The 18,167-nt window shown below is 20.7% G+C and overlaps 5 protein-coding genes across 5 annotated transcripts in view; 1 reads left to right on the top strand and 4 right to left on the bottom strand.

Moving 5' to 3' along the window:
- PF3D7_1475900 (KELT protein) overlaps nt 1-703 on the bottom strand; it is a gene marked incomplete at both ends in the record, with an annotated part of 2,412 nt that extends 1,709 nt beyond the window's left edge. Inside the window, one exon of the mRNA XM_001348865.2 lies at nt 1-703. This exon is cut by the window's left edge and continues 1,709 nt beyond it. Coding sequence (XP_001348901.2) covers nt 1-703 — 703 coding nt within the window.
- A 2,448-nt stretch (nt 704-3,151) lies between these two features.
- Nucleotides 3,152-4,147, bottom strand: PF3D7_1475800 (conserved Plasmodium protein, unknown function; the record flags this gene model as incomplete). The annotated part of the gene is made up of 2 exons (XM_024473372.1): nt 3,152-3,493; nt 3,560-4,147. 2 exons carry the CDS (start codon nt 4,145-4,147, stop codon nt 3,152-3,154), a joined length of 930 nt encoding a protein of 309 aa, XP_024329214.1.
- Nucleotides 4,148-6,049: 1,902 nt separating this feature from the next.
- On the bottom strand, nt 6,050-7,609 carry PF3D7_1475700 (tubulin epsilon chain, putative; the record flags this gene model as incomplete). The annotated part of the gene is made up of 1 exon (XM_001348863.1): nt 6,050-7,609. One exon carries the CDS (start codon nt 7,607-7,609, stop codon nt 6,050-6,052), a length of 1,560 nt encoding a protein of 519 aa, XP_001348899.1.
- A 2,693-nt stretch (nt 7,610-10,302) lies between these two features.
- On the top strand, nt 10,303-12,492 carry PF3D7_1475600 (bromodomain protein, putative; the record flags this gene model as incomplete). The annotated part of the gene is made up of 1 exon (XM_001348862.1): nt 10,303-12,492. One exon carries the CDS (start codon nt 10,303-10,305, stop codon nt 12,490-12,492), a length of 2,190 nt encoding a protein of 729 aa, XP_001348898.1.
- A 697-nt stretch (nt 12,493-13,189) lies between these two features.
- On the bottom strand, nt 13,190-18,052 carry PF3D7_1475500 (LCCL domain-containing protein; the record flags this gene model as incomplete). The annotated part of the gene is made up of 1 exon (XM_001348861.1): nt 13,190-18,052. The coding sequence occupies one exon, from the start codon at nt 18,050-18,052 to the stop codon at nt 13,190-13,192; it is 4,863 nt and encodes a 1,620-aa protein (XP_001348897.1).
- Between the last annotated feature and the right edge of the window lie 115 nt (nt 18,053-18,167).

The raw sequence follows: 18,167 nt of genomic DNA, 5'->3' as shown, positions 1-18,167 counted from the left end.
CTGCTCCCTCTACCTCTTCTTCGACATATCTTCCTCCAGCTGCTCCCATTAATTCTTTTTCTTCTTCACATTTTGCTTGACCACCTCCGAATAAATCATAATTTCCCCATAAATGGCGTCCTAATAATTCAGGTCTTCCTAATCTTGAACCATCATATAATTCATAGAACCCTAGTCCAGAAGTAGACCACATATTATATTCTCCCCTTCCAGGAGTCCTCAGTATATCTATATTATCCTTCCTTTCAGTTCCTTTTAACATTTCTTCATCATCTTCTATTGTTTTTAATAAATCATGTTGTATATTTTCATACACTATGTTATCATCACTTAATACTTCATATTCCATTTTTCCATATCCTGGTTGTTCATTACCAAATAATCTGTTTCCTAATTCTTCCTGTAAATTTTCATGCTTTATTCCCTCTCCTAATTTTCCATATCCTAAATCAATATTTCCTAACAACCGCGTCTCTTGAGTTGTTTCCTTTCTTCGTTTTTCTACTTCATCTTTATTCGATATAGACAAAATATCTAATTCCTCTAGAAGATCAATTAAATTATAAGCAGGTCGTTGTTCACTTGGACTTGTCTCTTCTTTCTGTTGCTTTTCAGCTAGAGATATATTTTTTACATACTTATTCGCCTTTTTAGGTACATACATACAAAACAGAATAAGGAACAATTTTTTTAAATATGCCATACTTAAGAAAAAAAAAATAAATAATAAAATAAAAAATAAAAATATATATATATATATATATATATATATATATATATATATATAACAGAAAAAAATAAAATAAATATATAAACAAGTAAATAATATAAAAAATAAAAGTATTTTTTATGATTAACACACACACAAAAAAAAAAAAAAAAAAAAAAAAAATGTATTAATTCTTCAAATACATCTACTCTTATTTATATTTTAATATATGATATTCAAATTTTCATAAAGGTATTGAAACAAGGACATAGTGGACATTATCACGAGAAAAGGACAAATAATAAATTGTTTTCAAAATATAAATACAAATGAGTTCGAAAGATTAGAATAACAAACTTTAAAATAATAACAAAACTACTTTTAATTTCTTTTCTCTAAGAATTCTATTATTTTGTATCTTACACCATTTTAATATATACATATAAATATATATATATATATATTACATTCTGTGTTTTTTTTTTTTTTGGGTACCTTTTTAGGTATGTTTAACTTTAATTATTTACCAGGTAGAAATATAATAATTATTATGTACAACACTGGAAAGTTTATTAATAAGAATATTATTGATTTTAATAAAATTCTACATAGGAAAAAAAAAAAAAAAAAATTAATATTTATATATGTATTTATTTATTTTATACGTTTCTATAAACCACCATTAATAAAAAATAGTCGGAAATTTAAGAAAAAAAAAAAAAATAAATAAAACATCATATATTTATACATATTTTTAATCAAATATATGTGACAATAAAAAAAAAAAAAAAAAAAGAAAGAAAGAAAGAAAGAAAGAAAGAAAGAAAGAAAGAAAGAAAGAAAGAAAGAAAGAAAGAAAGAAAGAAAGAAAGAAAGAAAGAAAGAAAGAAAAAAAAAAGGTAAAGATCTCTAAATGGGCTCATTATAAGTTTAATAAAATAATAAACAAAGCCCCATATTTTAAATGCAACCAAAAGGGAAATATAAAACTTGAAGGAGAGAAATATTTTTTAAATCTGCATGAAATAAAATTTGTCGATTCATTATTAAATAATAACCTCTTTGTACCATTTAAATAAATTCGTTTTTATTCTTTTTTTTTTTTTTTTTTTTTCTCTTAAATATACTTACAATATCATTCAAATATATGTTAATGACATATAGACCATTTTGTAGAATATGTATTTACATTCGCATACAAATTTATTTCACCATTTGGTTAATTTATAACATATATATATATATATATATGGAAATGCTTTTAATTAAATCTAGCATAATTAGCAATAATGTATAAATACATGACATTATTTTTTTCTATATTTACAAATGAATATTTTTATTCTTTTAATATATATTTATATATATGATATGTCTTTTCAATATATATAAATGTATTACTTTTAAATTAAATAAAAAAAAAAAAAAAAAAAAAAAAGATACCATAAGAGGCTTTTCTACTTTTATATTTATACAATCACATATATTTTATTCTACAAACTTTTAATGTTACATATTTATAAAATATATTGCGTGGTTTTTTTTTTTATTTTTATTTTATTCAAATTAAAAAGAATATATTATATATATATATATATTATATATATTATATATATTATATATGCATGCCAAATCTTTATAAACCTTCAATTAAAATTCACACATATAAATTATAATATTAATATAAACTAAATGATCATCATAATTTTTATTAAATGCACAAAAAAAAAAAAAAAAAATTATTGAACATATTTTAATTTAACACGATTTAAATTGAAACATCCAAGTATATTTTATTCGTAGTATTATATTAATTTGTAAAAAGCTTTTAAAGAAAACCATTAACTATTTTTTCATTTTATATTCCTATTTTGGGATATAAAAAAAAAATTTCAAATATAAGCATTTGAATCCTTGTGAAAAAAAAAAAAAAAAAAAAAAAAAAAAAAACATAAAGAACCATAAATATATTTAAAAAATTTTTAATTTTATATAATTATTAATAAATATATTATTTCGTTTTATTTCATAATATATTTTATATTTTATAAGAAAAAAAAAATATATCCATTTAATAACCATACAGAATAATAAAACTTGCTTATATAAAGTTCCACAATATTATAATATATATTATGTTTTCTTCTTTTTTTTTTTCAAATAAAAATGAAAATGTTTCATACATTACAAATATAAGAAAAAATAATATATATTTATAAATATTTAACAAAATTGGAACAATAAATATATGTGCACATTAATAAAATTTCAAGATATTAATAATATAATTACAACATTGTTTTATATAAAATAAAAATATGAGAAATAATATTACTATATTATAGTTAAAAGATAAAATATAATTCAACCAAATTTGTTTTATAATATGTAATATATATATGTATGTATGTATGTATTTATGTGTGTATATATTCTTATATTTCATTCATTTATGTATGTTACTTCTTCTTCATCTTCATTATCATTCCTTTTATTTCTAACAAAACTAATATTCTCTTCTTCATTACCATTTTCATCATGATATCTTCTTCTTCTTCTACCAGAACAAACATTATCATAATCACTGTCTTCATCCATATTTAAATTTTCATAAAGGCTGTCACTATTATCTTCTTCTTGTTTTTCTTCTTTATTTTGTTTATCATCTTCATCAGGATTTTCATATATACATTCTTCTATTTTATTTAACGAATCTAATAGCATCGCTCTTGGTTCTTTGGTTTTGTCTTCTCCGCAGAAAAGTTCCTTTAAATGTTCCCTTTCCTAAAAAGTAGAATTAAAAGAATTAAAAGAATATAAATAAATAAATAAATAAATAAATATATATACCTTCCGGCAAACCATGGACCAAATAATTCCTAAGATACAAAACATTATAATGAATACGACCAAAACAGTTTCAAATCTATGTACATTTCCTTCTAATGAACCACAGGTTGAATTTGTCACATTTGATGAAACTAATGTTGAATTCCCAGATAACAAATTACTATAGGAAGATTCATTACTACCTTTCAGCATATCCGATATTGTGCTCACTGCACGTTCTACTAATCCGTCAGTAGCAGTACTTGAAATAACTGTACTTTCAGTTGTTGTAACTCCACCTGAATTATATAATGTAGAAGACTGAACTGAAAAAAGTCCTCTTAAAAAAGATTTAATTCTTCTCAAAGCACCTACAAGCACCAATCTATCACCTGCCCCTGTTGAATTGGCTAAGGAAGATTGTGTTGGAGTTACTTGAGAACCAGGAAATAAGGATGAAGCCAAAGAAGATCCAGACAAAGTTAAATTTTCAACTTCTCCAACTTCAGTAGTAAGAGGAGTACTTTCAGAAACTAACTGAGCTAATGTTTGTACTGTTGAGCGTAGTGCATTTCCCAAAAGTGAACTTGTTGAATTTGGTTCAGACATATTTATTCTCCGTAAAACTATATAAAATATGAAATTCTGATAAATATATTTTTAAAAAATAAAATAATTAATAAATAAATTAATAAAGTCTTCAAATAATTTCTTATTCTTTTACTACAAAACATGTAATATTTTGAAACTGTAATGGAAAGATCATCAAAAATAAAATAAATAAATAAATATATATATATATATATATATATATATATATATATATATATATATATAAAAATATATAAATATATAAATATGTAAATATACATATATATATTTATATTTATATTCCTCTTATGAAATAATATTTAAATAGGTTAATGCACCATAACTTTTATCCTATCCTACTTATATTTCAAAATGATAAATATAAAAATTAAAAATTAATTCAGGATAGTATTTAAAAGGTTGTCTTTATTATTATATAAAATTACAAAATTTTAGAGAAAACAATTTAAGAAAAAATGAAACTATTTTTCTGTATAAAATGTAAAGAAAATATTCATATTATATAACAAAATTTCACTACTTATATATAATAATAAAAAAAAAAAAAAGAAAAAAAAAAAAAGTTGCAAGTGTTCAACTTTCGTACAATACAGATTATATTCTATATATTATATTTATTACTATTTTATATATCTTCTTATTTTATTGGAATACTATCGAAATAGTAAAAATTTAAATGACAAAAAGGATGGAACAACAATGCAAAATTAATATCAAAATTTGAAAGGTGTATGAAATGGTTTCAATACATGAAATGAATGTAATAAGATATATGTTTTTAAAATATATTGTATAATGGAGAATTATTAAAAAAAAAAAAAAAAATTATATCATATCAAATCATATAAAATAAAATAAGATAAAATCGAATAATAAATATCAAAACGTTTTCACAGAATCATTATTAATTTGGAAAGAAATGTTTAAATATATATATATATATATATATATATTGTTCAATTTTATCATGTATTATTTTATTATATCTGTTTTTCTAAACTATGGATATTTATTTTTAAAACACATAAGAGCTTTCTACAAAATAGATAATGGTCCATTTTGAATTTTTAATATTTTCAGGTTCTCAAAATCAAAACATAAATTACATAGTTCTTTATATTACATTTTTTATATAATACTTATTTTTCAATTTTTAATATATATTTTTATATAAGAGCCTAATTTGGACAAACACAAAATATAGTTTATAATAATAAAAAATATACTAGAACAATTCGATGAGCAAGAATTTAATAATGGTTTAAAAAAATATATATCTATACTTCCCATTGTTTTTATACTTTTTAAGTTAAAATGTCCACTAAATATGTAAAACTATTTATCTTTCTAATTTATCAAACATTTTAAAATAATGTACTTGAAAAAAAAACTACATTTTTCATACACATCTTTTAACATATATAAATATATAAAACAAGATCAACAATATATATGTACATATATATATATATATATATATATATATATAAAATATATATTACATTATCTGTTTACATTCACACTTTTGTAATATTTATACAATATTGTTACAAAAATTTTATTATTTTGAGAAAAAAAAAAAACAAAATTTAAAATATTTTACATGATCACATAAAAAAATAATATTAATTATATATATATATATATATATACAATAAGATAATATATATAAAATTATTATTTATAATTAACTATAACTTTTTCATTAATATTATAAAATATTCTCAAATATATTATACTAATTGAATAATTTTAAGATATTATAACACTAGGTGTTTTTCCATTCTTCTTATTTATTTTGTAATATATTTTTTTATTTTCTTATTTTCTTATTTTTTTATTTTTTTATTTTTTTATTTATTTATTTTATTTTATTTTATTTTTTTTTTTTTTTCCATTTTATATGATTGGCTTATTTTTAAAATCAAACCAGTTGACCGTTTTATCATATTTTTTCAATTTTGATTTTAAATAATAAGGACAAACTGTAATATCTAAATCTGTATTATCCTTATTAGTAACATGAACATCACTTTCTTCACATATGTCATAACCTAACATATTAATCGCTTTTTCATTTAAAAACTTTGGAGAACAAAATAAATTTTTCTGTATGTAACTATATTCGAAAATTAAGTTTTGTATTTTTTCTTTAAATTCTAAAATATCATCCATTGATAAATATTCTAAATAATGATGTAAATGAGCTTTCCTCTTAAATAATTTATTAAACCTTTCTAGTATTTGTAAGAATGTATTTCTGATTTCACAAGAATTTATTAAACATAATAAACTATATGGTTGATTTAAAGGGGAAACATTACAGATGCCAATTTTTGTGGCATCTTTGTTGTATTTTAAAATATTTAAATTATTTTTTATTAACAAAACATTTTTCGTAACATCAGATATGTTTATATTTCCCCTTACTAGAAATGCCATAGATAAACTCAGTCCATCTTTAGGATTAGCAATAAGCATTTGATTATTTTGACTTAACACATTTTTAAACAAATGATCAAATGTCCTTATACTTTCTGATTCTATGCATGGACTTAAAGAGGAAAGTAAAAAATTAAAAAATGGATAAGGTATTAGGTTAGTACATATTTCATTTATATCAACATTTAAAGAACCTTCAAATCTCATTGAGCTAGTTAAATTTAATATTACATTAGCAACAATATTATTCATCTTTGAATAATCATTTTTAACAATAGATGTATTCTTGTCATTAACACTATTTATATTGTTATTTTTTACCGTTTTGTCAATTTCTCTTAATTTTTTGCTATTTAAAATATTTAACAGGGCGTCATTAGACACTGGCAATACACAATTAGAAAATTCATGAATTTTATTTAGAGCAAAAAAACTATTATAAGGAGATGTAATTACATCATCACATACTGAAGGAAAAACACAATTACTAAATTTAATTTCCCGAAATGTATCAGATAACATTTCTAATATATAAGAACCTAATCCAGAACCTGTTCCTCCTCCTAAAGATGAAGTAATATAAAATGATTGTAAAGAATCACACTTTTCTACATTTCTTCTTATAATATTATCAATAATATTTTCATACATTTTACCATAATACATATATCCTTGAGACCAATTATTACCTGCACCAGACTGCTGTGTAAAAATATTATTTTCATCAATATATGGAGAAATCGTACTTTTCATAATTTCATTTGCTACACCTGTTTCGGTATCTATCAATATAGCGCGAGCTTTCAAATTTTCTTTCTTACTACAATTATTATTTTCCTTTAATTCTTCAAAAAAAAAAGAAGACATGGAATCGTTCAAAAATATATTTTTATTCAAACATTCTTTCTTATCATTCAGTTTTTTATTTAACTGTTCCTTTATGGCAACAGACCAAAACTCATGTCCTAATTGATTCCCACATTGTCCCACATGTAAAAATATTATTTCCCTAACCATAAAAGAGAAAGAGAGACAGAAAAAAAAAAGAAAGAAAGAAAGAAAGAAAAAGGAAAATAAGTACTTTAATATGCTTTATATTATATATATATATATATATATTTTTATATGTGTGCCTATTATAAAATATATTTATATAAAACAAAAAGTGTATTTAATATTATATATATTACATTTATTATAAATTTAGAAAAAAAAAATTTAAGGACAACGAAATAATTTTATGCGAAAATTTTCCATTTTAAATAATTTTTATATATTAAAAGAAAAATATATATAAAATTAAAAAGACACATATAATTTAACGAATTAAAGAGATATACCAAAAATAAATAAATAAATAAATAAATATATATATATATATATATTACTTTATTTATAATATCAATCTTTGTTGCATTTTATCAAGAATTAATTAAAAAAAAATAAAATCCAAGGAATATTAAAAATACTTAATTATTTATGACTTCATTTTTACATGTTTATAATTATATATTTACCCCAATAAAGAAGAAATTATCTCTTCTTTTCTATACATAAATGCATATAATAGCATGATGTTGTATTTTACATATATTTATTTTATTACATTTTTATATATAATTTTCAATATTTAAAAAAAAAAGAAAAAAAAAAAACATTTCAGACAAAAACTTCTCAAATATATTCATAATTTTTCTTTCCTTTTTTATTATAAATTTTTAATTTGTTTTTTTTTCCTTTTTATTAATTTTTACATATTTTTAAAAAATATTAAAAATAAAAAAATATATCTTTATTGTAAAATTATTATATATATATATATTATGTTACATTAAAGGAATATTTATTTTTTTTTAGCAAAAATTTTGTTATTTTTACAATAAATTTTTAAGGTATCCATTTATTTTTTTTTTTTTTTTTTATAGATATAATTTAAAAAATTGTATTTAAAATTTTTTGAAAAAGAATTATATAAAAAGCAATTTTTTAATAATTATATTAAAATTAAATCTTTTTTTTTTTTTTTTTTTTTTTTAATTTTTATTATTTTTTTGTTTATTAATTTTTATTTTCTATAATTCATGTTTAGTGTACAAAAAATTAAAGCAACTAAAATTTTCCCTTTTTTTTTTTTTTTATTTATGTATTTAAAAAGGGGGGGGAAAATTAATATATATAAAATTCATATATATTATTATATATATAATATATATTTTCTTTTGATTTATATTATAATTTTTTATATATAATGGATTATTATTATATGTGAACATATTTAATATTTTATATAATATTATAATGCTTCATTTATATATTTTTATTTATTGTTTTTTTATATTTTTAAATATTTTCATATAAAATAATATACTGTTATATATATATATATATATATATATATATATATATATATTTATATTTTTATTATATATTTATATATTTATATATTTTATATAAAAAATTATATATTTTTTCCTTATAATTCATTCTTCCAAAATTTTTCTAACCTTTTTTTTAATATATAACATATAAAACCTAATTGTTTTATTTTGTTACAAATATTTGTTATATATTGTGTTATTAAATATTTATATATATTATAAAATATTATATATTTTTTATTTTTAAGATTTACTAATATAAGTATAAAAAAAAAAAAATTTATTTATATGATATATATTAATATGTTTATAATTATATATAATATATTTATATATTACATACAAATTATGAATATATATTTATTTAATTTATCTATCTATATAAAGATATATTCTTTCTTGTTTTTCTTTTTTTTTTTCCTTTTTTTTGTGAGATGATTTTAAAATATTAAAACGATATTATAATTATTATTAATATAACATTTTATTTATTTTTAAATTTTCAAAAAAAAAAGAAAGGAATTATAACGAAAAATGTTGAAAAACAACAGATGAGAAAAGCACAAAGGATAAAAAAATTCTTGAATGCTTTAAGATTTTTGTATTATAATATTATATATATATTATATATTCTTGTGACATATTTTTCAAAAAAAACAAAATAAATAAAATAAAATAAAATAAAATAAAATATAAAATAATAAAATACAATCAACCATTTTAATTGTGAATACATATAAACTTATATGGTTATAATAATATTATATATTCTTTTTACAACCATCTACTTTATTTTAATTTATTTTATGCCATTTTTTATTTTTTAATTTTCTTTTGTTTTTGTGTGATAATATTTATATAGTATATTATCATATATTTATATATTAAAATATTATTTCTTTATTTCTTATGAATAAAAAAAAAAAAAAAACATATTTATATATAGATGATATAATTTTTTAATAAAATATATATTTAATATATATATATATATATATATAATATGTATACTTGTAAATTGTAATAATTTATTTTATAATTATCAAAGTGTGGCAAAAAAAAAAAAAAAAAAAAAAAAAAAAAAAAAAAAAAAGTATTTGAATAAGGTTTAGAAATAGTAATGTTCACCTTATCATATACATAAAAGAATATGTTGTAATTCCAAAAATATTATATATATTATATATATATATATATATATATATATATATTATGATATATATTTTTTTTAGTATTGTATGGTATCAAACATGTGCTATGATTTAATAAAATATATATATTTATAGACTTGTACATATATATACGATATATTCTAATTTTTCTTTTTACAAAATGAATATAAGCAAAATAAAGTATGACGAGATTGAAGAATTAAAGAGCAAGAATGAAGTACTAACAAATTTATTAAATAAGCTAATAGCTTTTGATAAGAAAAGAATATTTTTATATCCTGTGAATGTACAGTTAGTACCTGATTATTTGAATGTCATAAAAGAACCTATGGATTTTACAACAATGAAACAGAAACTTCAGAATTTTAAATATAAAAGTTTTCAAGAATTTGAGAAAGATGTTCTTTTAATTATTAATAATTGTTATACATATAATGACCCAAGTACAATATATTATAAATTTGCTGAAGATATAGAAACTTATTATAAAAAATTAAATATTAAAATTCAAACGAAATATATGAACATACACCTATTTTATCATAAAGATGATAAAGAAGCCTTAAATATTATACAACAGAATGCAACCTTAGTTAATGCTACTAAAAGAAATTCCTTAAAAGAAAATAAAAAAATAGAAAAACAAAAAAAAGGTGGAAGAGTTGGTAGACCATCTAAAATAGATAAAAATATACATAAAATTAAATTAGATAATAATCAAAAAGAATATAATAAAAAAGGCGCCCTTAAAAAAAGTCATAGTGTTAATAAATCCAAGCAAGCATCAAATCAAAAAAATAATAAAAATGTTATGAATGATCAAGGATTTAATAATAATAATAATAATAATAATATGAATAATAGTAATTTTATGTTTCCTCATGAATATATAGGTACCTTAGAACATATATTAGATGAAGAACATTTTCCTTCTTTTGTAAAAAAAATAATAAATTGTAATGAAAAGTCAGAAGACGTTTTTCAGTTATTATTAAATGCATTATTAGATGAAAAAAGCAAAATGCCACTTTTGTGTAATTACACAAATGTAAGTAAATCATTATATCATATATTTTTTGAAGATTCTATATTTTATGATTATAACCTTAAAAATTATTCCTTATTAAATAATAACGCTGAAAAATACAATGACGCTATATCTTTATATACCGGAAAAAGAGAATATTCATATGATATACTCAAAAATAATACAACACATAATAAAAGATCAAAGGTTATGGGTGAATATCAGCAAAATGATGATCAAAATAGGGGATCACATAATAAAAATACAGTCCAAAATTTTCATATAAATAATAATAATGATAATAATAATGATAATAATAATACACAACAGCTACAACATAATAATAATTCTGACCATGTTGAAGATGGGTTGGATACTAAAGAAAAAAGAGAAGACCCGCATGACGAACACACACACAACCATTTAATTGAAAATGGTATCGTTGATAAATACAAAAATATCACTGATAAAAAAAATAAAGAATCCAAAGAAATTATAACATGTAATATTGATAATGATGAAATGACCATGAATCTTTTAAATTATAAAAAGAGTGTAGAAAATTTTATCGGAGAAAATAATTTAGATACATTTATTAATATATTCCCAAATATATATAACATATTAAATAATACAGAATCTAAAATCTTACATTATTCTCCATTTAATGATTTAAGAATATTCGGATTTGATATAGAAGATTTTGACGATTTTAACAACAACATTGTATATAACCATGATTTCTTGTTAGGAATAGGAAGATACCATATAAAAAATATATTATCCTTAGACGCAAAATTATCTAAAATTTTATTTAATGAACAACAAAGTGATTCACAATTTTGTAACAAATTAAAAACATATTTATTACATAATAAACATAAAAAAAAACAAAAAAAATTAATTAATAAAAATGATGCACATATGATGATAGAAGGAAACATACAAACGAATCATATCGATAAGGATGGTAAAATAAATGGTATGTTAAATATATATGACTCCTTAGACATAAATCAACAGCATACATATAACGATAATAATAATTATAATTATAATAATATTCAAGTAAATGGAGATTCTATAGATAATAGTATAAGCAATTCTAAAGGTAATATAAATAATAATATATCTAATATAGAACAATTTTCAGCTTGTTTAAGTGACAGCACTTTTAATGATTCATCATCTGATGAAGAAAATTTAAATATGCAGAACTTTTTAAATACATACAATTCCTTTGATAAGGAATTTTTATTCAATAATAAAATTAATGTTTTATCAAATTATATAAATAATGATGATTTTAAATTTATTAAATAAAATATGTCTATACATGTAAATAAATAACCAATTTTTTGTTTTTCTATTTATTATAAATATATATATATATATATAAATTTTTTTTTTTTTTTTTTTTTTTTTTGTAGTAGAAAATTACAAAAATATATATATATATATATATATATATATATATATATATATATGTATGTATAACTCTTTATTTTTTATGTAAAAATAAAATACACTATAATAATAATATATGTAATATGGGATAAAAAAGAAAAAAAAATTAAAGTTCATTATTTTTGTTTTATTTGAATGTTTCCAATATATAGGAACATTTGTAAAAAATATTATTAATCAAATAGGAATATTAATAGTTTTAATTGTTCATACGTAACGATTATTTTGTATAAAAAAAATATATATATATATATAAATATATAATAGGGGGTTTATAAAAAAGAATCATATTATGAAAAAAAAAAAAAAAAAAAAAAAAAAATTAAAATATACATATATATATATATATATATATGTATGTATGTATGTACCCATCAAACGGATTTATAATATAATAAAAAATCATATTAAAAGAAATGCACTTTTTATATTTTACACATTTTTCTTCTTTATTAATAAACGTTTATCACAATTTTATATAAAATTTCTTCATAAACTTTTATATGTTATTGAATATATTCATGTTGCAGTAAAATTTTCACATGGTAATATTTTATATAGAATGGATCATATTACACTGTAATTGACATTCTATTATTTCGTTTTCTTGTATCTTCTTAAATTGGTTCATAGGTAAAACCTTTAATTCTTTGGATGTTGTTGGGTCATGTTTCTTACAACAAAGTACACAAACTTTATTCTTACATTTCTTATCATTTTTATCACAAGTTTCATAATCCTCATTTTCATTTAATGAAACACATCTGTTTATAAATTTTTCAAAGAGAGTTTGCATTTTTGCTGCTAAATTATCATTTTGCTTACAATGTTTTTCACATTCATTTTTTTCATTACTATCTAATAATTGTGTATGATATAAACAACATTCTTTACAAAAATTTTTTATACATTTAATATGTTTCTCTTTTGTTTCATTTGGATATATATCCGTTTCACATGAAAATCTTCTATGTAATACATGTACAGAATCTTCACAATTTGCCCAAGTTTTAGATTTTACTTGAAGAAAATTCTCATCTACTTTTGTTATAGTAGGAGAATTTAATAATATTGAATCAAATTTGACTTCATCAAAATTATGAACTAAAAACCCAACCTTTCCCAAAGGAACATCATTCCTACTTTTTGCAGATAAAACAAATTTATCTTCATTATTATTAGTTATTATTATAACTTTAAATGTTGATTTATCAAAATGTAAATTGACATGTATCCATTCATTCTGCACAAATGTAAACCTTTTTTCGATATTTTTATTATTATCATTTTCTTCTTCATTTCTTTCTGAAAGTATGAATGATTTCCCATTTTTATTTGTCAAAAATGCTAATTTCCCATCTTTCATTTCAAGAGCATTAAAATTGTTTTCATCTTTATAATGAAAAAGTATATATATATAAGACAATTTCTTAGATATATTACCAGTTTCATCATCAGAAACTTGTATATCAAAATTAAATGTACCATCTGTACATTCTCTTAATTTTAATAAAACTATAGTATATATATCTTTTTCATCCTTCGCATTTTTAACCTCTTCTTCATTTTTAGAGCATAATAAATAATTCTGCTCATTTTCCTTTTCAACATTCCAGTTAAAATAATTATTAGGATTATATATAATATCATACGACATTAAATTATTTAAATAGTTTTCTTTATAATAAGGACAATTTGATTTTACATTTTTATTCAAAGTATTCAATTCAGATAATTGTGTGCAAGGAAGAGCAATCACCTCTAAATCATCAAAAAATGTTCCTAAACCATATATTTGTGAATATAAACCAACAGTACCAGATAAAAATCTTTCATCTAAAGAACTTAATATTTTAATCATATTATTATCCTTATCTACTTCATATATATCTATATTTGCATGCTTTGTTATTATTTTGTATTTATTCCATTGGTTATTTAACGTTACATCAGAATTTACCACTTTTTTTAATATATGTACTTGCCCATTTTCGACCTTTGATAATCTCTTCGTACCATCTTTATCACATATGTCAAATAAATAAAAATTAAAATCATCTTTAGCTCGAAAAACAACTCCTAAACAACCGGTTCCCCTACTTAAAACACTTATATTAAAATCAAAGTCATAAAAATTTAACCCTTTCAATTTTGCATAATACCCTTCCCCTATTTCTTGACTTGATACACTATTCATTTGACCAATACTATTCTCATGTCCCAATATATTAGTATCTGAATATCCCCAAACACTTTCCTTGTTTTTTATCAAATTAGAGTCAAATAAAGAAAAATGAGTTGAAAAATTCATGGTTTCATAATTCAATTTGAATGTTCCAAAATTATGAGCCACTTTTTGTGCTCCTTTTAACTCTTCCAAAGTGTTTTTTAGCTTCTCTAAATCTTGTATATATTTTGAAGATAAGTCATATAAATATATAGCCAAATTCTCAGTTAAATTATATAAATTCATAGCATCTTCAATTTGTTTTTTTGATAACATATCTGCTGGTTTTAATTCTTTTTTGGTCTTTTCAATTATACGTATAGTTTCTTCTTGAACTATCGAAATTACAGAAGAATCAACACCATGAATAGCATCAATGTTTTCCATTAAATTGGAAATTAATTCATGAAAATTTTTAACAGTCATATTTTCATCGTCATTATATTTCAATTCAGTACCTTTATTATTTCTTATATTATTTCCTTTTTCTAAAAAGGATGTTTGATTAAACAAAAATAAATCTAATGGACAATCTTCTATTAAACTACTCACTCTAATTGTTTTATGATGAAAAATACTACTTTCTTCTCTAATATTATTAGTTCCTTCTTTCTCTTCAGGTATTATATCTAATAAACCTTTTTCATTTTTATTCAATGAAATAGATTCTATATTATTATTTATAGACCCAACATAATGGTCCATACCAGATTCAATAGTTACATTAACTAAACCTCCCTTATTATCTATAATATCAGAATGTATGGCAGCCCTACATATAGAACTATTATCTGAATATGTACCTCTACTTCCATATATTGAAGCATCATGATATTTTTCATCATCACAACCTAATGGACATAACACAACTATATTTGTATTAACAATTGAATGAAATGAATCTTCCATACCGGTCGTTTCACAATTAATGCTCAAATATTGTAATGCAGAATCATTCTCTGTCGAATTGGTAGAACATACAATAGCAGATATATCTGATGTTTCTAAATTAAAAAATTTAAAAGATCCATCATCATATGATATTCCTGCAGTTTGTCGAACTTTTGTACTATCTGGTGATTCAGATGCTTTCAAATATATTAATGTACTTATGTCAATATTTCCATTTAATAAATCATGGAACCTACCACTACAACTTCCATGATCACAAGAATAATCATAAGCTAATGGAATATTAACCTTTCCATTTAATGAATAACCTATCTTTTTTAAAGATATAATCAAACTATTTAATTGATTTTTAGATCTTAAAATTAATGGCTGTAATCCTACTTCAGCACAATGTTGTCTTATGTCATTAACTGAATTTATCATATTTGTTATTAAATGGTCAGGCGATTTAGGCGGATTTCCATTCCAAATATAAATAGATGTACTCGAATCCATATCACAATATACTCTTAAAGGTTCTGGGGAACATTTTGGTTTTATCCAATAAAATCCAGACAAGGGATTTTCTTGAACATTCTTAATAACAGCACAATCGTTAGCTGGGAAGTTATATGAATCACCAGGGAGAATTCCTAATTTTAATATATCACTATCTAATGTATTAACATTAACAGATGTTAATAAGGATAATTTATTATTTAAATCATTTGCTTTTTCTTTCGATTCTTTTAATTCTTCATCATATGTTTTTTTTTCCTCCAAACATGTTTCAATATTAGGTAATAATTCTTCTAATTTTGACAAATTATCACTAATAGAACTAACATTTTTTGTTACATCATCTTCAAGATTAATTAATTTATTAGTTAAATCTTTATCAAATTCGGTAATATATTCTACAAAATATTTATCTCTTGCATCATCTGAATTAGCTGCATCCCTACAATGATTTATAACCGTTTCTAGATTGTTTGCTTGAACTTCAATAGATCGTATTCCATATAAAAAGTTGTCACCTAATTCTCCATGTTTAGGATGAGTTTTTATCATGGATATTTTGATATATCTTGTTTCCATATTTTTTAATGAATCGACTGTTATATAACTTGGGTTAGCTAAATTTTCCGAAACAACCGTGAAATTCTGATTATCAGTACTTACAGATATATTATAATGTAATGGTGGATATTCCCAATATATTTTGATTCTAGATAAATCTGTTATTTTGTTTAAATCTAGGACTAAATATACCAAATGATCATAATTATCAGTGAATGTAGCAGATGCCCAATAGCTGTTCAAATTCCCATCAATCGTATTATCCGGATTATGATCATCATCTAAAGTAGAATTAGAATAAATAGAGACATCTAAATTGAGGAGAATATCATGAATACCAGGAATATTTCCATATATATTCTTTTGAGAAATACAAAACGCATCTCCACTTTTTTGTAGTCTTATTTGAGAATTGGATTCAAAAATCCAATTAGATTTCCCATCTCCATCTTCTAAAGCTCTTAAACAATCATATAAAACAATTTTATTATTTTCTAAATCATCTAAATTAACAACAGATAAACATTTAGGAGGATCGCTAAAAGCACTAATAACTTGATTATTTGAATTAGTTTTCCACAATTCTCTTCCATCACCACTAGCTAAAGCATTTGTACAAGAATCTAAAATTATTGAGGTATTATCATTATTAATTAAACCTTCTTCAACTTGTAAACACATCTCCTCTTCACTACTAATACCTGATAATAATAAAAAGTAAGGATTCCCACCACCTATTAGTTTCACTTCTCTTATACCAAAATATTTGTGCCTCGCATTCTTTAAACCAATTTTTATTGACATGGCTTCTTCTAATCTTTTAAAAAAATATATTTCATCAAATGAAGCTTCATTTGAAGATATCTTTTTATATGGAATAATAGTACGATATTTTTCCCCATCCGAAGAAACAGATATTTTAACAAATTCTGGGCTATAAGCCCAAGATACTTTTACCCCTTTAATAAAACCTTTAGTATTTAAATATCCCGTCCATGTTATTTCTTCATCATTTGAGTGATTTCCCGAACTACACCAATAATTCGGGTTATTTTGAATAGCTCGTTTAGCATCATAAGCCGAGCTTCCGGACTCTTCAGACATGTACGTTGATGAAGCAAATGAATCGATGAACTTATAAAAATTGGTAGCAGATTCTTGTCCACTTACATAATAATTTAAAATGATGTACCATATTATAAACAATAAATGATGCATTTCTTATAAAATTATGCCAATGCTTATGATGAGAAGGAAAAAAAATATATATATATATATATATAAAAGTAAAATAAAATGTTAAGTATAAGAATAAATATACTAGTTCCTACAA

Source organism: Plasmodium falciparum (genome assembly GCF_000002765.6).
Source record: "Plasmodium falciparum 3D7 genome assembly, chromosome: 14".
In the NCBI taxonomy this organism is placed as follows: Eukaryota; Apicomplexa; class Aconoidasida; order Haemosporida; family Plasmodiidae; genus Plasmodium; species Plasmodium falciparum.
Note: the sequence above shows the minus strand (reverse complement) of the source record. Positions and strands in the feature narration are given on the sequence as shown.